Genomic DNA, 26,333 nt, shown 5'->3' with positions numbered 1-26,333 from the left:
GCAGACTTGAGGCAGCGGGCAGGTGCGTAGGACACGCAACAGGGGAGGGGAATGGGAGTCCTACAAACATTACACTCCATCAGGCAGAGCTTTACAAAATGAGCAGCAGAAACAAAAGAATGACAGTCCATGAGGCTCTGGAAGTCACATTTGATCATGAGATTGAAATAGAGGAGGAAGTGTCTGAAGATGAAGACTATCTTGAGCTAAATTCTGATTCCAATGATTCTGATTTTGAACCACATGAGGGAATTGATATTCATATCCCCCCAAGCAAGACGTTCATCTGAAATAAGCCTTCATCCCCAAATACAGAACACATAATAAAGTCAATGCCAGAGCCCAGTAGGATAGCAGTGACTCATGTGACATACATCAAGTCAGCTTTCGAGCTGGTCATGCCTAATTCAAGATAGAAACTCATTCTAGAATTGACAAGAGGGGAGGTGCATTTTTGGGGACAACTGGAAGGAGTTGGACCAAACACATTCAGATGTGCATTTGGGGCACTTCATCCTGGCTGGGATCTAAAAGTAGAAGGTTGATACGACAGCCAGTCTGTGGGATGCAAAGACAGGCATGGCTATAATCCAAGCCACAATGTCTGTGGAGACTTGACACATTCTCCAGAGAAATCCAATTTGAAAATCGAGAGACAAAGGCTGGTAGATGGGAGGGAGAATCTATTAGGTCAGTGTGGCTCAAATGGGTAGAGCAACTACCACTACTTTATAACCCAGCGCCGAATATCGTGCAAGAAAGGCTTGTGGCGTTCAGCGGTTACTGCCCATTTCAGTAATACATGCTTTCAAAACCAGCTAAATATGAAATAAAAATCTTAGCAGCAAGTGATGCAAACACCAGCTATGCAATGTACATGCAAGTTTACACCAGAAAGCCGCCTGGGGGAACACCAGGGAAAAATCAGGGCATAAGGGCCGTGCCAATATGGCATAGGGTCTCAGGGGTCACAACACAACCTGTGACACTTTTTTGACAAACTACATCTTGGGTCAGGCCCCAAGAAGGGAATAAATGTTGTGCTAATGGGGACTCTGCACAAAAATGCTGAAATCAGTACAGGAAATAACCAGAAACCAAGCATGATCCTGGATTACAATGCCACCAAAGTGGGTGGGGTGACAAATTGGACAAAGTAAAAGGGACCAACAGCACCAAGCGAATGACTGTAGGCTGGTCATTGGTCGTCTTCTATAAAATGAAAAAACGGTATTGGCCTATAATGCGTTTGAACATGTATTTTTTTGTATGAAAAACAAAGTGATTTATCCTAATTGAACCATTGCCTGTGAGGTGTAAGAATAGAATAGAATAGAATAGAATAGAAATCCCTTTATTGTCATTGTACTCAAGTGTGCAACGAGATTAGAGGAACGCCATTGCACTAAATATTGATAGAATAGTAGAGTTAGTAATGAAATATTAACAATGCTTGTTAAGGTTTTGGGGGTTTTCGGACAGCTTTTGGTTAATTAAACATGCACCGGGTCAAATTGACCCAGGAACATTGTTGCTGTTCCAGAGAAATGAACATAACAGGAGGGTTAAGTGACATTCAGATTTTGATTTCCTCAAGACAGGGCAGAAGTGGTCTCAAGGAGAAAGCATCTTTTTTGCTATGCGGGACATAGATCTGACTGTCATCCGCATAGCAATGAAAAGAAATTCCATGTTGTCGTAAGATGGAACCTAGGAGCAGCAAGTATAACGAAATATGCATAGTACCATATATCACATGAATCTATGGGGAAAAGACTTATTACTATTATTTTTATGAATCAATGCCAGGCTACGAAAAGGAAAATCGATTTGATTAATCAATTATTTAACCCGTCCTTACCTTTAATACATGATACCAGACAGAGGCACCGCCACACTCAATGTGGAAGTCTGTGTAGCTGTCTTTGACACAGATCAGACAGTATTTAGTGACTTTTGGCTTTCCAAGCAGAGCGTCTTCAGGCCAGTAGTTTTCAACCCAAGACAAGCTCTGCACAATATGAGGACTCTCCACAATACTATTCATCCTGTTCCAGAGAAAAAAATCCAAAATTAATTTGGGCATGTATACTTTTACACTGTGAAAATTGTACATTTTTAAGTTCTCCACTGAGTGTATACCTTGAGTCAGAGAACTCCAGATTGATAATATTTAATACTTTTTTTCTGTTTGTGCTGTAATAATAATCAACGAACTCTTTAAGCTTCATCTTGCTGTCAGTCTGTTTGGTGACATCCACAACATCAACTGCGACATCAGGGCCTGAGATGTTAAAAATAAAAAATGTTTATGAAAAACTCAGCAACTGTCCTTCCATTTTAAAGTATGTAAACTAAAACACATTTTCCCAGATTTTGGGTCATTTGGTACTCATATTTCTGTCCTATCTAGACAGAAGAATCTTCTTGTTCTTTTTTGTTTGCCTCATTAAGGGTCGCAACAGCGCATCATCCCTTTCATTCAACGCCTTGCTTTTGCTCTTTTTACCTCTTCTCTAACGCTAACTGGCCTCACGTCTTCTCATCTTCCCTCACTATATACAGAATACCAAGTTTCCCTTCGCTATGTCTCTTGCTCTCTTTCCTGACAGCTCCATCTAAGTTTGCGTTCTCTAATTTGGTCGCCAAAATATCTAACCTTGGCTGTCCCGAAGATGACCTTGTTTTCTAATACTATCCAACCTAGTCAATCCTAAAGAAAACCTTAACATAGTCATTTCTGCCATCTCCAGCTCTGCTTCCTGTTGTCATTTCAGTGCCACTATCTCAAAAAGGTACACCATGGCCAGTCTCTGTCTTCAACCTAGCAGAGACTCTTCTATCACATAAAACACCTAACACTTTCCCCCCAACCATTTCAACCTGCTTAGTTCTGCTCATATACAAGATGGCGGCGCGCATAGACGCAGCGGCTAACGGCTCTCCCTCCCAGTGCTCCTTATTGCTTTTTATTAGTGTTTGCATGTTCTTATTGGCACCAACTGAGGCACAGCATCGATATACCCGCCAGGACATCGTGGACATTGGATATCGATGCGAAATAACCATCACAGAGGAATTTTGCTATGATCGCAAAATTCCGGACGAACTGGCGAGGCCGCCCGGCTCACCGTGGCTTGTCAGAGAGAGGAAGCAGAAGCGGGGCTGCAGGTCCGGTGTCTTGCTACGGCTGCGACGGCAGCCCCACAGGCAACCACTGCCGAGTCTCTACCTCACCAACGCCAGATCCGTGGTCCACAAAATCGACGATCTGGGATTACAAATCCTAGGAAACCACCATGTGCGAGACAGCAGTGTGATCGTCATTACGGAATCCTGGCTGCACGCCAACGTCCCAGATGCTAGCATCCAGCTGGCTGGGCGCTCGCTACATCGAGCAGATCGGACGAGGAGGGGCGGGGGGCTCTGTGTTTACGTGCATGAGAACTGGTGCGGTGATAGCACGATCGTCGAGAAGCACTCTTCCCCCGACATCGAGTTCATGTCTGTTAAATGCCGGCCTTATTTTCTCCCGAGGGAGCTAACGGTAGTGATCGTCACAGCTGTTTACATCCCTCCCGACGCTAGCACTAGCACGGCGCTCTCGCTACTCGCGTGCGTCATCAATAAACATCAGCGGGCCCACCCTGATGGCGTTCACATAGTAGCGGGAGTCTTTAATAAGGCCAATTTAAAGACTGTACTCCCAGAGTTCCACCAGCATGTCAAGTGCCCAACGAGGGGAGACAACACTCTCGACCATGTGTACTCGAACATCAAGCACGCATACAGGGCCCTCCCACTCGCCCCCCTCGGCCAGTCAGACCACCTGTCCTTGCAGCTCGCACCTGCGTACACCCCTCTCAGGCACAGATTCAGGCCCACCACAAAGACTGTGAAAACCTGGCGTGATGACGCCATGAGTGAATTACAGGACTGCTTTCAAGACACCAACTGGGACCTCTTTGATCATCAGGACCTTGATGTCTACACGCATTGTGTACTGGACTACATCAAGTTCTGCATGGAAACTGTGTCCCTACACAGGACCATACGGACCTTCCCAAATGCAAAGCCCTGGATGTCCAGCCAGGTCCGCTCTCTCCTCAAGGGCCGTGACGCTGCCTTCAGGTCAGGCGACAAAGCCCAGTACAGGGTGGCCCGTGCTGACCTGAGCAAAGGCATCAAGCTAGCCAAGGCAAACTACAAGAGGAGGCTGGAGGCCCACCTTGCCAGCAACAGACCACGGGAGGTGTGGCAGGGTCTACGGAGCATCACCAACTTCCGAGGCAGCAGCACGACCTCTGTAGACCCGAGTGCAGCGCTGGCAGAGGAGCTTAACTGCTTTTTCGCTCGCTTTGACTCGCCCCAACCGTCACACCCCCGCACTTCATGCCTCAACTCCCCCCCACTCACCGTAGAGGAACACGATGTGAGGTGCGCGCTCCTGGCTATCAACCCCAGGAAAGCTACTGGACCCGACGGAATACCAGGCAAGGTCCTCAGAGCATGTGTCCACCAACTGTCACATGTTTTCTGCAGGGTCTTCAACCGCTCCCTGGCTCAAGCAGTCATCCCCTCCTGCTTGAAAACGTCCACCATTATTCCTGTCCCCAAAAAGTCACCCGCCGTCCACCTGAATGACTACCGTCCTGTTGCTCTCACACCAGTCATCATGAAGTGCTTCGAGAGGCTGGTTCTCCAGCACATCAGGGACTGCCTTCCTCCCACTCTGGACCCCTACCAGTTTGCAGATCCACTGAGGACGCCATCGACACTGCTCTGCATGTTGTGCTGGGCCACCTGGAACAACAGCAGAGCTATGCAAGGATGCTCTTTGTGGACTACAGCTCGGCATTCAACACAATCATGCCGGACATCCTCGTCGCCAAACTGGACATTCTCGGCCTCCCTGCCCTCACACGCATCTGGATTAAGGACTTTCTGACCAACAGACCCCAGACTGTGTTTCTCGGCCCCTACACGTCCTCCACCCGTACGCTGAGCACCGGTTCCCCTCAAGGATGCGTGCTGAGCCCTCTCCTATACGCCCTCTACACCTACGACTGCAGCCCGGCCCACGGTAACAACACCATCGTCAAGTTTGCTGACGACACGACAGTGGTCAGTCTGATCTCGGAAGGTGACGAGACAGCCTACAGAGAGGAGGTCCAGAGACTGACGGCTTGGTGCGAGGACAACAGACTGCAACTCAACATTGCAAAAACAAAGGAGATCGTCATCGACTTCAGGAGGAACAAGACGGTGCCGCCCCGCCTCTGCATCGAAGGCGTGTGTGTGGAGAAGGTTCACACGTTCAAGTTCCTGGGAGTACAGATCTCCGATGACCTTTCTTGGACACACAACACCACAGCAGTGGTGAAGAAGGTCCACCAGCGTCTGCACTTCCTGAGAGTCCTCAGGAAATTCAACCTGGACAGGAAGCTGCTGCTGGCCTTCTACCACTCGTCCATCGAGAGCCTGCTGACGTACTGTGTCTCCACCTGGTACAGCGGCTGCACTGAGGCGGACAGAGTGAGGCTCCAGAGGACAGTCAAAACAGCGCAAAGGATTATTGGCTGCCCTCTCCCCTCACTGTCGGACATCTACACCGCCCGGTGCCTTAGAAGGGCTCTCAACATCGTCAAAGACAATACCCACCCAAACTCACACCTGTTCGACCTGATGCCCTCTGGCAGGCGCTACAGGTGCATCAAATCAAGGACCAATAGACTGAGAAACAGTTGCTTTCCGAGAGCCATCTCCATTCTGAACTCTCACACACACACGACCACCCGTACCTTGCAGAACAGCAACGTGATGTGTTTTTATATACCCTATTCAGTATTATTTTCCATTGCAATAACTATTCTCTTATTTATCTAATTTATATATTTATCTGAATTATTGTTGTATTGCACTGGAGAGGGGAGCTCTCTAATCTCGTTGCACACTTGAGTACAATGACAATAAAGGGATTTCTGATTCTGATCTTCTTTATTAACCAAATATTAACCAGTTATTGTAATGTAATCCTAACTTATTTCTCTGACACTCCAGACTTTCTCATGGAGTGCCAAAGTTACAAAACAGCTCATTCTGACGTTCTCTGTACTTCTCCATGAATAGGCAAATAATGCATCTATGGTTCTCTTCGTCGGCATGAAACCATACGTATCTTCTGAACCTCTGCATGCTGACCATCATGTTCATTATGAGACAAAGTTATGGCTGGATATACATAGATTTTTTTTCAATGCCTGTTAATATGACAAAAGTGCACTTACTTGATTGTATTGCATTGTATTTTTTTAAAACTGTGCCTGTTCAGTTAATAATGGTTTCATGATACGGATGTCATTCGTTTAATTCTAAATTATTTTGAAGTAAGAACAAACTGAACTGACTGACAACATAGATTGTGTTTGATGTGTGGATTGTGGTTTGTTCGGAGATGGCAAAAGGTATTAACTATATCTTGTTATACTGGTCCCACGTATATTCAGACAGTATATGCATATGCTTGCTTTCATGCATTACAGTATGGCAACAATAGTATTGACATTACTCTAAGAACAGTATAAATCAAGATAGTCAGTCATTTGTTTCTTACCAACATAATTTTCCACATCACTGATGTAAAAGGTCGGAGGTGGCATTGACATGCCCAAACCATCTTTTTTCTGAACCAAGATGGGTTCTTCAAAACCATTCTCTTCCAGGTAATCCATTGTCAGCTGATTGCCACTTAGTTTAACAACAATATCCTCAGCACTGGAAACAACAAACAAACAATCATGTCAAAAGCCATGTGAAAAATGTGGATTGATACAATACATTGCCTTATAATGAATGTGTAATGCAGTGTAAATATCACAAACGTTTCTTTAAACAACAGCAGAGCAAGACCTCAAATAATTCAACAGCACCATCTAGTGTAAAATCATGTCAATTTGTAGTCATCCCAAATGCAATTTTTAATAATTGGCACCTTTATGTCCACACTATACAATACAATACAATAAAATACAATACAATACAAATGTATTTATATCGCGCAATTCAAAACATATTAAATGTTTACAAATAAAATTGAATCGTATTGTATCTGCTAGAGTATGCGTGTCATCCGGTTTTCGCCACAGGCCACACTGTATTTATGGTTGGCCTCAGTGTGCTGGTAATAACTGTGAAACGATGTAACGCTAAGGGATGCAAAAATCACAGTTTGGTATGCAATTTGGTTGAAAGCTCACAATTTCACTCACATTGAGTACATTAAGGGAATAAAAGGAAAACCGGAAAAATGCTTAGCGTTTGAAACTGATTTTGTTACATTTAAAATGAAACCTGAAAAACACTGCTGACAGTAAATTCTCAAATGAAAGATTGTCAAATAAAAAAGTAACATTTAACAATGTAAAATAGCGTAAAGTTTTAATTTTTAATAAGGTGGAACATTAATAGTGTGTCTTCTTTTTAGAAAATTAAGGATGCAGACTAGTGTGGCCTTATGCCAAAAAAAAAACAAACAAACAAAAAAATAAATAAATAAAGTGCATGCATTACTTCAGGATCAATCATTCAGGGTTAACTAGTTTTGACGCACAGCCAAAATCATGTTTTTAGCCATGACATTTAAGTTGGAGATGGAGCTGTGCTGTATTTCTTTACAATGTTCCTTCTTAGTCTTCTTCTCTGTTCCTAATTTAATATAGAATATGTATGGTAACTTGTGCCATTCTCTACACCTGTGATCCGCTTCTCCTCACTAGGGTCGCGGGGATGCAGATGTCTATCCCAGCTATCTTCGTAAATGTAACGTTACATCCCTCATAATCACTCATGTTGTTGAAGAGTTGCCACTGCATGGATTATCATCATATAACTACCGTAGTTTTAAACAGAAGACAAAAAAACAATCGAAGCAAACTTTAACGGGTCACATAAAATTTCTATAGAATACTAAATACAGTTTACAATTTGAATAAGACACTAGAAAAACTGTAAAAGTTGCTTACCTTGGAAATGTTCTACTTCGTAGCTCCTTTATGAAAACCTGACTGCCATTCTGTACAGCTTGAATGTCTGTGCTTTGCCAAGAGTCATGTTTGTTCCAATGCTTTTTCCTTTTTACTAAAGACAAAAAAAAAAACAACATCAATGAACATAAGGCATTTTCCCCCAATAAAAATAATAAAATTATTGTTGGATTGCACTGGAGCGGGGAGCTCTCTAATCTTGTTGCACACAGAGTACAATGACAATAAAGGGAATTCTGATTCTGAATCTGATTATTACTATTATTATGTTTTTTTTAATGCAGGTAGATATTCAGAGTCACGGGCAATCTTCACTCTAATTTTCCATGCGTCTGAGCATTCAGACATACTTCCTGAGCATCCAGTGGACCACAGTGAGCAACATCAGACATGCACATGGCGGTCAAACCAGTACCACACCTATCCAAACCCTGACATCATGACAAGTTATATGATGAAAATGTTTCAAAATCATTCAAAATATCTACCTATGAAAATAGAACAAATCATTGAATAGAGATTTGTGACACAAATAAAATCAGCCCGACTTAAAAAAATAAATAAATTAACATACTTCAGCATAATTTATTAACCCTCAATTATATCTGTGTCTAAATGGTCCTAAAATATTCATACATAAAAAATAAAAAAATCCGAAATCATGTTATCTAAAAACAATTCTATGTCGGGCTATCCCAAACGATTATTTTCCTCCCAATGAGTCTATGGACTAGGATTATTCGATTAGTCAAAAAAAAGAATTTTTAAACAAATTTTTCAAATAATCCAACAATTATTTTTTACATTGACAATTATTAACTTACAAAACACTCTAAATTCCGTGCTTATTAAAGGGAAAAAAAATTGAAATTGAATCAACAATCTCTTTTAACCAAGCGCCATTATGTGTGAACCTGAATGATGTATTTCAGTGTCATTACAGTGAAACAATGTGTGAGCACATGTTCAGCAACCCAGGTAAAATAACAAGAATAAGTAACAAAATAACTCTTAAATAAACAAAAAACAATGAGGTCAAATACTGAAGACCAGTGCAAGTGAATGCCAACATAACTTTTTTAACACAATTTCACTTCACTTATATCTTGTCATTTTGAGGATACTTTGTGTGAATTCAAGTGCGTTTCTTGAGTTCATTATTCTTTTTTTGGAGGGTAAAACATCAGTTTGCTTAAACCTGATAAATACAGGTAAATCAGAGTACATACTGAAATATTATCACAATGATTTTGAAAAGGCACACATACATTCATGGAGTCACGGACTATGGTAAGCAGGTTAGTGCTTCTCTGGGGGGTTTTTTAAGCAGCGGGAGCAGTACATAATCCTAAACACGACCTCCATGATATGCAACGCCCCATGCACAGAGACGGTGAGAACGAGAGCTTTCAGGAGCACTAGCGCAGTGGCTTTCAAGGCCTTCTCTGCTGGCCTAACATAATCCAGTAATCATAATCATATTCTTCAAATTGATGTCATATTATATCCTAAAGTTGTATTTTTTGGTGAGAGTTTTTTTCAGAATTCAACTCGCTAGTGTTGCCAGGCAGACTTCACAATATCAGTAGCACGCACAATTCATCGGAGTCTTTCAGATGCAATCATGCGGGCGTCTGCTCTGTGTCTCAAGTGGGCTTTTACAGTTGATGGACAGTTGCGATAGCCAATCAAATCACGAGTTGATCACAGTAAGGCCTTCTCGCCGGCCTTACGCTGAAGGTGATAACCGTGTTTTGTGATTGGATATTCACTCGTGAGGGGGCAGCGCTATGCGGAATCAACACACCCAGAAGTCGTAACTGGCGACCGTTCGAAAATCTAAAATATAGTCTTGCTTTTTTAAAACACAATGGCCGAAGGAGGGAAAAGTGTGGATTTAATTGCAGATACACTTGCGAGGCCTTTTTTAAGTCCAAAACTCACTCTCTACAGTGCAAGTGTGTTTCTGTATATTATTTGTCCAGCCGTGGAGTCATAAATGATTATATTATGAGGGGGATTTATTCAAATTGGACTGAGTAGGACTTCACTGAAGGCCTACGTGTGAAATGCACGGCCCGCCACTGGCTATATAATGCTCAAAGCTGAGACACAACACTGTGTGTAACTTTGACTGCAACCCGCTGTTTCAAGAAATGAAACTTAACAAGTCACGTTATTGCATTGCACATAGCAACAACTTCAGTAAAACCATGTATATTAGTTCGTTGCTTAGCTGGGCTGCAAAGCCTTTAGCTTTTTGCTTTATATCGTCTTCCAGCAGTACAGCCGGGTGACGTCGCTTCAAGTGTTCGTTCATCGCTGATTTACAAAAGCTACAGACAACCTACTCGTTGGACTTTGCGTTGAAATATGTGCTTTTTCAGCAGCTTCGGGGTGCCATTCTCCTGTTCCTCCGCGTGGAATGCTTGTACCCTCCGCCATTTATGCTGTTCTCCTTAATTTTCTGCTGTGTGCACTTGCTTCCAACTGTGTGGATGTATATACATCGACACTCGAGGGTATGTTATGCGAAATAATGTATTTACATCATCGACACACGACGTGACCATAGGGTGAGAGTCGGAATTCCGATACACCAGGCAGTAGAGAGCTTTGCCTACCACCTCAGCTCCTTTTTTACCATACAGATAGAGTCCACATGACGAGCTGAACCCCTCCATAGTCTGTAGTGTAAACTGTAATGTTTCAAGCTTGCAATAACATTAACGATGAGATCAACATCATGGACAGCTGCTCTTTTATCCAGCTTTCTCCCACATGTACATACTGGTCTGTTGTCAACTGACTGTCACAAACCGTCACCAAAAGGAGTGCTTAACACAATGTATTTTTCTCAGTCAATGCTGCACTGCTGTGTAGTCTTAAATTTTGCCAGCAGGGGGTGCGAACATGTACTGAGAAGTACTGTAAGTCGGTGAGGCGCATTGCTCAACAAAGTCACACATGTACAGAGCTATAGATCTTGGCTTGTACACAAGGCGTGCCCCATTATAAGGTGCCATGTCAATTTTGGGGAAGATTTGGGACTTTAAAGTGCGCCTTATGGTTGTGAAAATACGGTAGATGTTACCAGTGAGGCTGAGTAGTGTGAACCCATGTAGTTGGAACATATCACCCTTTCTCACCCTCCCACTCTGCTAATCCACTGGCACCGTTCCCACTGGACAAGTGATGGTGTAGAGCAGGGGTCCTCAATCCTGTTCCTCGAGGGCCGGTGTCCTGCAGGTTTTCCATCTCTCCCTGCTGCAACACGGCTGATTTAAATGATCAGATAATCAGCAAGGTCTGTCGAAGCTAGATAACGATCGCTCAGGTGTGTTGCACCAGGAAGAGGTGGAAAACGGGCAGGACACCGGCCCTCGAGGAACAGGAATGAGGAGCCCTGGTGTAGAGGCATGTCAACCAGGAATGCTACACAACATCCACAGCCTTTTGGAATTCTGTGTGAATTTTATCCACCGCTGGGCACTGCCAGAGTGGAGCTTTTTAGCCACTTGAGTGACCTCAACCCCAGAGAAAAGAGAGCCAGTCCATCTCCTTCCCAATGATTTTTGTAAGTATTCTCGAAACCTATTCACAACATCCCGAGTCAGAGCATCTCATCATCACTATACTGTGTTTATGATTAACTGTTTCACCCAACTGACAAGCTGGACGGTGGATCGGGATTTCTTGGAATTAGTCCAAAAGTCATTCTCCATGGCCTGACTGACCTTCTCCCAAGTTTGAATTTTTTCCTCAGCTTCAACCAAAGATGCGTTGTGCTTGGCCAACCGGTGCCCATTAGCTTCCTCCAGAGACCCACAGACCAAAAATGGCCAATAGGACTCCTAGCTGGTGTTGTTCCCCAATGGGTTCAGGGATTTCACCACGACACGACTACCACACCGCCGTTGGCCACCTCAACAATGAAATCTTGGAAAAAAACAAGTAATTACCATATGGGTCAAGTTACAGCAGGTTCTGTAGTCAAAGCGACATTGACTTTTTAAGTAAATTCAAAATGGCGGGCTTCCTGTTTGGTTTAGCATATGGCTTCAAGAAACTTTGGCCTGTTACACAAAACCGTGGGGAAACGTACACTTGGGCCGAATTTTTACAAATCTCAAGAAGGCGCTAGCAAGTCTTTTTGCTCGGACTGATGTGTGTGTTTTTGTGCATATTAAGACTTTGGGGTCCTTAATTCAGCGGCAGCATATTCAATTGCCAGTGACGAGTCCTGTGACGTGACCGATATTTAACAGACTGCGCTTTTATGCAGGTATGTGAGATCCGATGTCTTTATTGCATTTCTTTAATTACATCAAAGCAGTGAAATATCCATCCATCCATTATCTGTACCGCTTTTCCTTACTAGGGTTGCAGGGGGTGCTGGAGCCTATCCCAGGTATCTTTAGGCAGTAGGCGGGGTACACCCTGAACTGGTTGTCAGCCAATCGCAGAACACACAGAGACGAACAACCATCCACACTCATACTTAGAGGGAATTTAGAGTGTCCAATCAACCTGCCAAGCATGTTTTTGGAATGTTGGAGGAAACCGGACTACCCGGAGGAAACCCACACAGGCTTCGGGAGAATACGCAAACTCCACACAGGAAGGCCGGAGCCGGAATTGAACCCACAACCTCTGCACTGTTAGGCCAACGTGCTAACCAGTCGTCCGCAGTGAAACATAATTCAATAAAAGTTAAACTTGAGGCTGCATCGTACAAGGGAGTAGTCACGTGGCGCATCATTCTCCATGTGATGCACTGCAGGGAAAAAAAAACATTTAATCATGAAGGCTTATTATGCATTTGTAGCCATCTTAGTCATTTTAATAGTAGACTAATATAGCAACTATAGATACATACGGCATGGGTTGCCTTCATTATAAGGCTTATATAAGGGTTTTAATTTTTTTGCGGCTCCAGACATATTTTTGTTTTGTTTGGGTTTTTTTGGTCCAATATGGCTCTTTCAATATTTTGGGTTGCCGACCCCTGACTAAGTTTATACTGCTAAGTCTGTTAGTCTAGCTTGAGTCCTGGTTTCTCACTCACCACCACGCATGTGGCAGCTGAAACCGTGAAAATCCAGCTTTCATGAGTGCACGCTGAGGCCTCGAGCCCGCCCTGCTCCCTCCTTGATCACACAAAGACAGGTGAGACCCCATTAAGCTTTGCCTGCTTCCAACTTGTTCTTCCTTTGTTGGTACTTTTCTCCCTCTTTATTTTTTTTCTTTTCTTCACACATGCTCAACACATGAGACCCTGCTGAAGTGACAACATATGCGGCTCGGTCACCTTGAGACCTGGACTTCCGGTGGTGAGCAATGGAGTAGGCAGCAAGTTGCGGGCTCCAGTCAAGTTTTGCTTATCCAAACTGTCTATACCCCGCATAATAAGCAAATATCTGCTTATCTTGACTACTTTTGAACTCGGGAGGCACAACTGTTTGTGGAGCGATGTCGCGATCTACCAAAGGAAGCAGGAGAGATCAGCCAATGGAGAACTCGGCCGGCGTTGGCGGAACCGGTGGAGCATTAACGGCGACGCACGTTGCGGAATTGCTCGGAAAGTTTCGGGAACACCTCGCAGCCGATTTTAAGTCCTCGTTCGCAACTCTGGAAGGCAAGCTGGATGCTATACAGTCAATGGTCTCCGGGCACGGAAGACGTATCTGCGACCTCGAATCCAACGCTAACGAGGTTACCAACGCTTGGAGCAGCTCTAAGCTACGACTGCGGAGTTAAGCGAGGATAACAGGTTGTTGAGGCTAAAAGTATCCAACCTTGAAGGGAGAAGCAGACGTCAAAATATTCGACTGGTGGGCCTAACGGAGTCCGTTGAGGGTCCGCGGCTGACGGCCTTTTTTTCCCAGCTTATCATGGACATCTTTAAGGACTGTGGTCTGTCTTCGCCGCCTGAGCTGGAAAGTGCGCATCGTGTTCCCATGCCCAAGCCGGGACCGGGTGAGCGTCCTCGTCCTGTTATCATCCGCTTTCATCGACTCCAAACTCAAGATTTCATCGTAAGAGAGGCGCGGAAACTTGGGACTGCGGAGTATCAAGGTCACAAGCTGCGCTTCAATGAGGACTACAGTGCCAATGGGCTGAAGAAACGGGCTGAATACCGGGACGTCATGACTGAACTGTATAAGAAGGGGCTTCGTCCCTCTCTTCTTTTCCCGGCCAAACTGCGCGTCACATTACCGGACGGTGGGAATCGATGGCTTTCTTCAGTCTCTGAGCCTATTGACTTGATCAAGCGCACAGAAGACCAGCGTGTGGCACCGTGAGTGCTCAACCAGCTCGTTCAGGAATGTTTCTTTCTTGTTGGTTGGTACTTGCTGTTCGACATTCGGTGGGAGCTCTTTCTGTTTATCTTTATTATTTTTTGATTGTGCTGCCAGTCGGTCGTTTATATTTATCCTCCTAGGTATACAGGGGTTTGATGCTATTTATGTACGGGGTTAGAGCCTGAGCAAGGGAGTTATATTGAGAATGATATTATGGAGGAGTGGAGAAAGAATGGTTGCAGTTTTGGCAACCTGTATTTTGTTTTGGGGTTGTTTTAAGACAGCGTATGTGTGTGTATGTGTTGTTTGTCTGTTTTCTTTTCGTTTTTTTTTTTTTTCTCTCATCGATATACAGTGAAACCCCGCTACTTCGAGGTTCACCGAGGTTCAGTGCTTCGCGGGTCTAAAAAATATTCAAAAATTAAAAACTTTTTTGCCCGGGCACGATCGGGGCTCTCCATTCGCTCCGCTCCGCGGGGGCATTGTAGTTTCGCCGAGCGGCACGACGGGGCGCTGGAGCGGTTAGACGGCCGGCGTGCGCCGAAGAAGAGCGTGGGCGAAGAGAGTGGACGAAGAAGAGCACGTTCCCCCGGGCACGATCGGGGGCGACATTTCGCGTGGTTCGGACCGTACCAGAGGTCCGGCCGGCGTGCGTGGCAGGTAAGCCGAAGAGGAGCACCTTCCGCCCGGGCACGAGCGGGGCGACATTTTGCTCCGTTCGGGACCGTACGAGAGCTCCGGAGGAGGCCGGCCGGCGTGCGTGGCAGTTAAGCCGAAGAGGAGCACCTTCCGCCCGGGCACGAGCGGGGCGACATTTCGCTCCGTTCGGGACCGTACGAGAGCTCCGGAGGAGGCCGGCCGGCGTGCGTGCGTGGCAGTTAAACCGAAGAGGAGCACCTTCCGCCCGGGCACGAGCGAGGCGACATTTCGCTCCGTTCGGGACCGCACGAGAGCTCCGGAGGAGGCCGGCCGGCGTGCGTGCGTGGCAGTTAAGCCGAAGAGGAGCACCTTCCGCCCGGGGCACGAGCGGGGCGAAATGAAACCGAGTTCAACCGAACGGAGACACGCTTCGGGGGAGCAGGTCCGGCGTGCGTGACAATTAAGCCGAAGAGGAGCACCTCTTCCGCCCGGGCACGAGGAGCGCGAGGCTGTCAGTTATGAATGAATAAATAAATAAGTGAAGAATGCCACCTTTCATTTCACAGGGCACACCGGACGGCGTACCAGCAGGTAAAAGTCGAAGTAATTAAATAAATACAAAAAGAATTAATTGAATAAATACAAAAATAATGGCTGGGGAATAAAAAAATAATAAGTTTTAATAATAATTTGTTTTTTTTTGTTATAACATGAATTTCACTCTCTCTCTCTCTCTCTACCCGTATTCTATATGGTGTACTGTATACAGGGGGGTATACTGTTTACCTGTATAGATTTTTTAAAGCATTTTTGAAGGTGCGCCGCTACTTCGCGGATTTTCAGTTTTCGCGGGTGGTCTCGGTCCCCATTAACCGCAATAACCGGGGTTTCACTGTACTTGTCCTTTTCCTTGTGCAATTGGAAGTGTATGAACAGTAATCTTACGCGTGTTAGCTGGAATGTAAAGGGGTTGAACCATCCGGTTAAATGCAAGAGGGTCTTTTCACGTTTGAGGCAGCTCAGGTCTGGGGTAATTTTCTTACAAGAAACACACTTGAGGGATCAGGACCACTGGCGGTTGCAGAAATGTTGATCGGGGCAATATTTTCATTCTAATTTGGGCATCAAGGCCAGAGGCGCTGCTATTTTGATACATCAAAACATATCTTTTGTACCTTCTAACATTACTTCACAAGACAATGGCCGATTTATTATTGTGTCAGGCAAACTCAGTCATAAATATGTGACATTGGCTAATGTTTATGCGCCCAACTTTAACAATCTTCAATTTTTCCAGAACTTCTTTTCTAGATTGCCGGAATTGAATTTGCATTCGTTAATTTTGGGAGGAGATTTCAATTGTTTTATGGGTGCTTTCTTAGACCGTTCCTCCTCTAAAACTGTTAGCCTGAACAAATCAGCCAAGTACTTCAAATCGTTTCTTCAAGATTTTCGTATTACCGACCCATGGCGCTTTTTGTATCCACATGGCAGGGAATATTCTTTCTTCTCTCATCTTCATCACACATATACCCGTATTGATTATTTCTTTATTGACAACTCATTGCTTCCATATCTCAGGTCTTGTGGCTATGGAAGCATTACCATTTCAGATCATGCTACTGTTGTTCTTGAAATGGCTGTCCCGGGGCGCAATGTTGTGGGAAAGCTTTGGAAACTGGATCCATTATTGCTCACGGATGTGAAATTTGTCACATTTATTTCTTCCAAAATAAAATCTTTTTAGCCTGAGAATACGACACCGGGTATGTCCAGTAAAACGATTTGGGAGGCAATGAAGGTTTACTTAAGAGGGGAAATTATCTCATTTGTAGCATTTAAGTGAAAATCGGCTATGCAAAAACAAAGGGCTCTTTCTGATCAAATTTTGGATATAGACAGACGTTACGCTCAATCACCATCTCCATCTTTATATAAAGAACGGTTGCGGCTGCAGACCGAATTGAACATAATTTCTACATGTCAGGTCGAAGGCTGTTTGATTAGGGTAAAAAGTGTTTTTCATGAGCACGGTGAGAAAACGGGCAAGATATTGGCCAATCATTTACGGGGAATTAGAGCGAGACAACTGATACCTGGTATGAATACTGACGGTGGGGACACTTCAAGCGACCCTAAAATAATTAATGATCATTTCAAAAGATTTTATTCCAGGTTGTACACACCTGAATCTGTCGCAAGTTTACGCGATATTGAGGCATTTTTTGACTCTCATGATGTTCCCTGACTCTCTCCTGATTTGAGACAAGCTCTGAAAGCTCCTAGCTCGCTGGAGGAAATTAAGATGTCTGTAGCGTCCATGTAGTCTGGAAAGGCACCAGGGCCAGATGGGTTTTCGGCAGATTTTTTAAAAACATTTACGGATTACCTTTCACCCTTCTTGCTCCTAGTTTTTAATGATTCGTTGGAGACCAATGCCCTTCCCTCTACATGCTATCAGGCCTGCATCTCCCTGTTGTTAAAGAAGGGCAAGGACCCATTAGACCAGGGGTGTCAAACTCATTTTTGTGGACGGGCCACATCGTAGTTGTGGTTTCCCTAAGAGGTATGACTGTGAACCCATATAAAAATATATATATATAAAAACATATATAAAAAAAATTTATATATATATATATATATATATATATATATATATATATATTAACAAGGTTTATTCATTTATTTTTTTTCAAGTTCGACGGGCCGGCTCTAGCCCATACAAAATTTGACGTGGTGCACCTCAAGGCGAGCAGGACTAATACAAGCATTTGTCCAGCTCGCTAACAAATATATGCTCTCAAGAGTGACCTAATAGTTGTTACAGGTGGTTGGAAGATATTTATAAGAAGTGAAAAAAGTGCTTTGGTATTGTCATGATTTGAGTTATGTGTCCCGTATAACAAGCTCCAGTTAAAAGGCAAGCAGCAACATTTTGGACCAGTTGGAGGCGCTTGAGGTAGTAAAGTAGGAAGTAAAGTGCATATGAAGTTGAGGATGCTGGTAAGTTCATTATTATAATGGGTTGGAGGTGTATCAGGCTTGAAGCGATGTTCAATACAATACAATACAATTTTATTTGTATAACACATTTCAGCTGGAGCGCTTTCCAGATGGCGTCATATAAATTAGTAGGTAATTAGAACACAAACTAAAACACATAAACATATTAACAATAGATACCAGAATAATAGCAGAACAGCGACAGTCAAATGTTGCATTGAAAGCTAAAGAATAAAAATGTGTCTACAAATGGGTTTTAAAAAGGGACGGAAAGGGGGCTTGCCTAATATTTAATGGGAGCTCATACCATAGGGAAGGACCACCTAGTCCTCGGCACCTCCAGCAGCATTCGGTCCACAGACCAGAAGCAGCAGGCAGGTGCGTAGGGGTGGAGGAGCTCAGAGAGGTACACTGGGGCGAGGCCATTTAAAGATTTGAAGACGAACATAAGTATCTAAAAGCGAACTCTAAAGTGCACTGGGAGCCAGTGAAGAGAGGCCAAGATTGGTGATATGTGATCCATCTTCCGAGCGCCAGTTACAAGACGAGCAGCAGCATTTTGGACCAGTTGGAGGCGCTTGAGCGAGGACTGGCTGACTCCATAGTAAAGTGCATTACATTAATCTAGCTGGGAAAAAAGGGCTTCCAGCTTCCTGAGATGAAAGAAGCCGGATCGAACAACAACACTGATTTGCTTATCTAACTTAAAATTACTGTCTAGTTTAAAACCTAAGTTTGAGACTGTTGGCTTTAGAGATGATGATTTTATTAATGTCAGAGTAAAATGTTTTGGTGGTGATGTGCTACATATTCCTGAATGAGATTGTGCAAGGGGACTAAATGGCATACAAGCAGATGTTAACGTTGAATGTGAGGAGGAAGTGATCAGTTAAATTTAGTTAATCTGAAAAAACATTTCGAGGGAGTGAGACCAGAACAGCAGATAAAATCCAGTGTATGGCCTTTGGAATTAGTTGGAAAATCAACACATTTCTAAGGCCGAAGCTGTCCAGGCATGATAAAAAGTCTCTTGTTGAGGACCACATTATTTTTTTCAATGTGGATTTGAAAGTACATTGGGAGAAAGAGTGGACAGCTGGGAGTCATCTAAAAAGTGTGATTTGGGGGGGCGGTAGACAATGGCAAAAATTATGGGGGCGGGGCCAGGTAGCATCATACAAAATCAAATAAATTGAACACTGGCACAGAACTGGAAATGTTTTCCATTTCTCAAGGTGGATTATTGCAAGACCTAGTCCACGGCTGTTATCACGGGGATGAGAGGTGTAAACAAAGTCTGACGGAGTGAATTCATTCAGGTCTGAGACGTCGTTGGGCTGCTGATATGTTTCGGTCAAGCAGAGAAAATCCAATCTGTGGTTGGTCATGAGCTCCTGATGAACTGGCTCTTGCTCGTGAGTGAGCAAATGTTAAAAGTAAGCCAAAACGGACCGCTGCGTTGGTGCCCATGGGTTCGGTCATTGAGGCCAGCCTTCCAACTTAATAATTGAGCATCTTGCAATAGTTGTGCTGTTTGGATTGGCTGTTCTTTTGGGTGTTGCACGCATGCAGGGAATGTTTTGGGTATTTGGTGATGGTGAGCGTGTGGTGTGAGTATATGTTTTGCTAGAGTTTTCCTTGTGTGTTCAGGGTGGCGCTGTCTGGACAAAATAATCCCCGGGGACCAGTCACTGCTGAGAGGTTATGGGACTGGGCCAAGTGAAGGAACATGTGGGACTGGTTACTGGGGCTTGTACTAAATGTTAGTATTTTGATGGTTTTGGTTTGTATATTGACTTTAGTTTATAAGCTTTTCTTTTGTTTCTGGTTATGGTTTTGTGCTGGGGGATTTAAACGTAATGATCTTATGTTTTACACCTGTGGAGTTGTAATGATTTCACCCAATAGACTTGAACATATTTAAGATCCCAAATAACATCAGTGTTAAAGGGACTGATGGAGAAGGCACCCTGCATTTAACTCATTAAATACCAGCCATTTTCACTGGAGCAACCCGCTCAATCCCAGCGTTGTCCTGGGTTTTGACTAATATTGCAAGGCCCACAGAATATTGTATTCTAATGCTATATAGACATGGAGCACACCAAAAGGAAGATGAGACTCTCTTCTTTCAACAGAAAAAAAAGTGTTTCTATCTTTTTCCATTCTTGAGCAATCGCCATTTGAAAATAGCTAAATTTCATGAAAACTCCAATCCCTGGGGAAAAAACGGAGAAAATGAGCTTTTTATAAACTGATGCATTTCGACCATAATTTGAACTTTGACACTATTATTTATGGCTTTTATGACACCTCTAACATCTAAATAATGCATGCCTTCTATAAAATACCAAAAAAAAGCACAAAAAATATGTTTTTGATAACAAAATAAATTTATTTGCACATAACAGAAAACGACTGAACTGTTGAACTATGTACAAAAATGAAATACATCAGTGTCATACATACTTTTTTTGTGTGATATAAAATAAAACAGTTGCCTTGATGCAAGGGCACACAACATTTTTTCGATTTTCCTCGGTTGCCATCAAGTGTGTGTGATGCCATCCGGAACCACTGCTTCCTGATGCACAACCTGTAAATATAAACAATTGGAAATATATATTTATTGCTGCATTTTATTGCTGGCGTGTGAAGTTTCATATTATAATTTACCTTTCTTTGCACCAACAAGACGAGGAGGAACCTTCTTGCCGCGGGATGCACAATCTGTGAATTGTAGAAAGTTTGTATGATTACTACACCATTCAGTATTGCTTCCTTGTCGGGGAGGAGTCACGCTTGCTTGAAGTGCACATTTGCTCGCATACTTCCTAGTCGGAGTTGAGCTATGCTCGCGTCTAACTACACATTCACGCAACATATTCTTCCCGCAAGATGCATGAAATGTAAAATAAGTGGATATAAGGGCTAACCACATGTTCAATTGTAACTTGCGAGCGTTTATTTCCCTGTTCGGGAGGAGTTATGCTTGCTTGGAAGCGCACATTCGCTCGCTCACTTCCTATGCTCGCGTCTAACTACACATTTACGCGACATATTCTGCGCGCAAGATGCGTCATATGTACAATAGATGCATGATGGCTAAACACATGTTCAATTGTAACTTGCGAGCGTTTATTTCCCTGTTCGTGAGGAGTTATGCTCGCGTGTAATTGTGCAATAGAGGCGGCCGGACGAGGAAGTCAGCGAGCAAGCTCGCGTCTAACTGCACATTGACGCAACATTTTCTTCCCGCAAGATGCATGATATGTAAAATAAGTGGATATAAGGGCTAACCGCGTGTTCAATTGTAACTTGCGAGCGTTTATTTCCCTGTTCGGGAGGAGTTATGCTCGCGTGTAATTGTGCAATAGAGGCGGCCGGACGAGGAAGTCAGCGAGCAAGCTCGCGTCTAACTGCACATTGACGCGACATTTTCTGTCCGCAAGATGCATGATATGTACAATAAAAGCATTAGGGCTAAAATCACATGTTCAATGGTAACTTGTGAGCGCTTACCTCCTCGTTCGGGGGGGATCTGGTGAGGACTCTCGGCTGCTTTGGCTATTGTCCGAAGGCAGGCGATGCAGGCCGCAAGGCACGCGCAGCCTCTTTAGACGCCTCTTTGTTGTGACGACGATGAAGCGTCATCCTCTCAACCAAAGCGTCTCCAAAGCCTTGATGCTTTTAGGAAGCTTTTTTTTACAAAAAAACATTCCTCGATCGTCATTTGCTTGGAGGATTTCATTGCTAACGCTACTAATGCGACTGCTGCTAGTGCTGCTGCTAGTGCTGCTGCTAGTGCTGCTGCTACCCACGCTGCTCTCCACGCTTATAAGTCTACCCCAGGATCCCGCCCCCCCCATTTGTACCTCTGGCGCAGATTCAAGGTGAATTTTCTGCACCTCTGCCCCCTGCTGGGTGATTTTTACATGATTCACAATGCGAACAAGGCTGATTCTCAGTCAGAGGTTGCATCAGACCCTTATGTACACAATGACGCAAAAAAAACAAAAAACGTATTTATACGTCTTTGGTAGAGGGCGCCATTGCTTTAAAAGACGTATTTATACGTCCAAGGGAGTAAATGAGTTAAATCCTCCAAGGCATTTTTGGGCACTTTGCAGTTTTTGTGTTTTGCACTTTGCAGTGGACTCCCTGACCAACTGCCTCTGCTCCTCTTTACTCACTATCCACCACTTGTGCCTGTCTTGATTACAATTATCTTAAGACACTAGTATTAATTGTTCATTTTGCTTTCTATTTTCTTTTCTTTGATTCTGGAGTGTAAATGTCACTCTGTGCTATCTAACGTGGAAATCCAGTCACTATTCACCAGCCAAGAGGGAACCTTTGTGATTTCAAACTTGTAAAATAATTTTTTTTCTGTAATTTGCACAGAAAAACATAGATAACATAGGATAAAGATAAAGATGTCCTTTATTAGTCCCACAATGGGGAAATTTGAGGTGCTACAGCAGCAAAGATATAGATCACACAGAGTCGGCGGCGTAATGTAGCCGTTAATGTATAACATTAGCAGCAGACATTCATAAAAAGCGTTAGCTCTGTCAGCCACGACTCCGTGAACACCAGCAAGCTAGCCTCCCGGACAATCTTCTCGTGCCGGGTTAGCGCTGTTAGCGAGTCCCTTTTATTGGGGAGGGATCTAACATTCCCCATAATAACGGACGGGAGGACAGGGTGGTATCGTCTCCTCCTTGCCTAGCGTTTAGCCCCCGCACAACATCCCCGTCCGTCTCTTCCTCCTCAGCTCGCGGGGGATATCGGGTCTCGCTCCGGGAGCCGACGCGGGGTTAGCACGGAGTGCTAACAGCTTATCTCTTGAGTACACGATCGATCCGTAGCTCAGAGTTTCGTCTCCGGACACGATCGCGCAAAAAACAGCCCCCAACAGCAGTAAAACCACCGCAAGTTGTATGTCCATTGCTGAGATGAGGTAAAAATAAAATAAAACAGGGTAAAGGGAAAAAACACACGAAAAAGGCTCAATAGTGAGCCACGCTGCTGTAAACAGGCAGCCACTCGCGCGGCGCCGGAACCGGAGCATTAATTATCTAAGAAAATAGTATGAATTATTCATTTTTCTTTTTTTTTTTTTTCCTTCTTTGATTCTGGAATGTGAATGTCACTCTGTGCTATCTAACGGGGAACTCCTGTCACTATTTCCAAATAGTAAAGCTACTTTTTTTTTCCAATAATGTGCATCAAAAACATAGCAAATCACATATGACCAATACTTTTACAGCAAGACATACATTTTTTCTGTCACATACATGGTATGAAAAAAAATTGCATTCACAGTGTAGACTGCGCACAAACTATATTGGGGAAAAAATCTGTCTTAAAAATCAATGTTCAGTATAAATTTGGTATAAAAGGAAAAAGCAACAAAAAGTCCCAAAAGCATAATATTAGGTTTCTTTTAATTAGGGGTATGTGACTTTATAACGAGGCACTTTTAATAAATATTGGATGCCTATATCCTATACTATTGTTGCATACCTGTTGAAATGTACAGTTTATGCCAATAGCTTTTTTTAAATATCTTTGGCCCTTAGAAACAGTGAGAATAAGGGACTGTTGTCATTTGCCTGGCTCCGGTGATCAACACATTTGGATAATGTCATCTATTATGCATTAGCATGAAGGAATTAATGAATGTTGGATTTGTTTCCGTGGACGTACTGCTGTCAAACAAGTACGACACACTGTTGTCATCTGATCCACCACTACCATGCTAGCAGCAGAATGAATTCTGAAGTCTACAAAACCATTTTTTCTGACAATTTACAGAAAAATGCATCTAAACTAATTGGGAAAATCCTCATCATGCAACAATGACCCCAAAATACACTATCAACACAATAGGTAATAGGTATAGGGACGAGCGGAAGGTCTTACTTGACCCAAGAGAGCATGCATTTTACCACCTGAAGAGGAGGCTGAAGACCGAAACCACCAGAAAAAAAAAACAACTTAAAAGAGGCTGTAGTGAAGGCCTGGAAAATCATTTCAAATGAAGAATGCTGCATTCTGGTGAAGTTAATATGTCACATACTTGATGCAGTTATTGCAAGTAAGAGTTGTGTCACCAAATAATAAATGTGATTCACTTTAAGTTAATTATAATTATGTTTGATGTTCTACAACTTTGATTAAAACTCGGACTTCTGACATTCCGACATTTGTAAGGCTTAATCTAATAACATTTTACCCCTACAAAGATCGACCCATGAACACTCGTACCTGATTGCGAATGATCATTTCTAGACAGCGTTCTTGGAACAAAACACATCCAGTAGGCCGTAAGATGGAAAATGAATTTTGAAAACCATATACTGTGCTGTCAAACTGGGAACCAGCCCATGCCTACTAAATAGCAGTTCAAATAAAATTAAGTTAAAATATAAACAGTATATTTTTTAATTACTTCATTGGCTTTTTCAAAATATTTTACGTACATGTGGATTTGCCGTGGGTCTTCTCACAGTTTGGACAATGGTACATGTCAATATCTGGGGCATCATCTTCGTCCACACCAACACAACTGAAAAAAATACAACAAATTATTTAACTTTAAAGTACATTATATGGTCTGATGGAGCCTATCCCAACTGTCTTCAGGCAGTAGGCGGGATAGAACCTGAACTGGTAGTCTGCCAATCGCAGGGCACACAAAGATGAACAACCATTCACAATGTCAGTCATACCTAGGGAAAATTTAGAGTTTTCAATAAATCTACTATTCATGTTTTTGGGATGTGCGGAGTAAACTGGAGTACCCAGAGAAACCCACGCGATCACGGCGAGAAGATGCAAACTCGACACAGGAAAGCCGGGGCCGGATTCAAACCCACGACTTCTGCACTGTGAGGCAAACGTGCTCACCAGTCACGGTTGCGTGCCGCCTTCATTAAGTCATTCTAACTCAACTTTACAAATATTATTTGCAGATTTTAGGAATAATACAAAAGCCACACTCAATATGGCTGATGCCCTGACATATCGCTTCGACAGGGCCACCAACGGGCATCTCCTGCAGAATTTAAAAGAAAAAGAAAGTGAAAGTTTAACTTAATTTGAGGTGTCCAAAGACAGTGGATTCCATGGAATCTTTTATGAAATGGTTTAAATGGTTCTTTAGTGGCCGACATTAACATAATATGTCCCTCCTGAGTTGCTGTGTGAGATGCTATATGAGAGAAACGTGTCATTCATAAAATGGAAAATATTGGGCCAATACTTTTAGTGGTTGATGGGGTCATAAGGATGTCACATACATTTTGGGAACGAGTGATTGCAGTTTTCTGACATACCTTATAAAGCGAGGTAAGCTTATTTTTTCTTTTTGGGGGGATAGTTTTAGACTGGTGCCACTGCAAACATTTGAACCTAATGTTATTTTCAATAAGGGTGTCCTGATCCAATATCCTTATCGGATTGCGGTCCAATATCAGCCAAAAACACAATTAATTCAAGCTTCGGTCAAAATTCACAATTTCTTCACAATGTGCAGTACCATTTACAAAGATGACAGAAAATGCCATTATACCATTAAAGAGAATCAAAGCTGTGACTAGTAGTAATGCAAGGACACTTCAGAGTTTTTTGAGGGGGCAATTTTTTTCTCAAGTTTTTAAAAAATACTTTCTGTCAAGTAAAATTTTGTATTTGTGTAATTGTGTATATAATACATTTTTAACCCTCAAAATGTTTTACATTTCGCACTAAAGTACACGTTCTACGTACATCGATTTCAGATTGTGTCAATAAAATCATTGTTTCACCTTAGGAAAGCTAAATAAATTAAAATTATAACTTTGAGACCTATTATTGTGTAGATCTCGAAACTCAGTACTCTGTGTTGCAAATATTATTGATGAGATGATAAATATTTTAAATACGTTTGACATCGAACCTCTTGTCAGCCGTTTATGTCTCCAGTGTTATGAAATTCCTTCCTATCCGTCGAGACGTTCTACCAATACCGCACGCGCACAAAGCCGATAGTGATTTTGAGGGAAGTTTGGAGCATTTTGTCCTATCTGTCATTTGTTCGGTTAAAAGTGGGGAATGCTTAATTTTTTCGTTTTCATTGAGTCTGATTTGACTTTTTCATTGCCTATACTTTTGACGTGTGTTTCTGTTGAGCACTTTATTCACGCAGTGTATGCCACACTAGTTTGATATCGCAAGTAAAAGTTGTTTGTAAACATATCTATGCATAAACCTATTATAAATGAGTAAATTCAACTGCCAGAATGACCTACTTGCTTATGACTAAGCATGAACATACTCTACAAATCAAACTGTCAGA

The 26,333-nt window shown here is 43.1% G+C and overlaps 1 protein-coding gene across 3 annotated transcripts in view; it reads right to left on the bottom strand.

Annotated features, from left to right (window-relative positions):
* phf2 (PHD finger protein 2) overlaps window positions 1–26,333 on the bottom strand; it is a 169,440-nt gene that overhangs the window by 130,407 nt on the left and 12,700 nt on the right. For all 3 annotated transcript variants that reach the window (XM_088309286.1, XM_088309285.1, XM_088309284.1), the window contains exons 2-6: window positions 24,478–24,563; window positions 8,022–8,136; window positions 6,614–6,774; window positions 2,143–2,284; window positions 1,862–2,048 (exon numbers count right to left, since the gene is read on the bottom strand). In XM_088309286.1, the coding sequence (XP_088165412.1) occupies window positions 1,862–2,048; window positions 2,143–2,284; window positions 6,614–6,774; window positions 8,022–8,136; window positions 24,478–24,563 (691 nt within the window). The remainder of the gene's footprint in view (window positions 1–1,861; window positions 2,049–2,142; window positions 2,285–6,613; window positions 6,775–8,021; window positions 8,137–24,477; window positions 24,564–26,333) is intronic.

This window comes from Idiotropiscis lumnitzeri, chromosome 11 (genome assembly GCF_059441095.1).
Source record: "Idiotropiscis lumnitzeri isolate Australia: NSW breed Sydney's pygmy pipehorse chromosome 11, RoL_Ilum_1.0, whole genome shotgun sequence".
Lineage (NCBI taxonomy): Eukaryota > Metazoa > Chordata > Actinopteri > Syngnathiformes > Syngnathidae > Idiotropiscis > Idiotropiscis lumnitzeri.
Note: the sequence above shows the minus strand (reverse complement) of the source record. Positions and strands in the feature narration are given on the sequence as shown.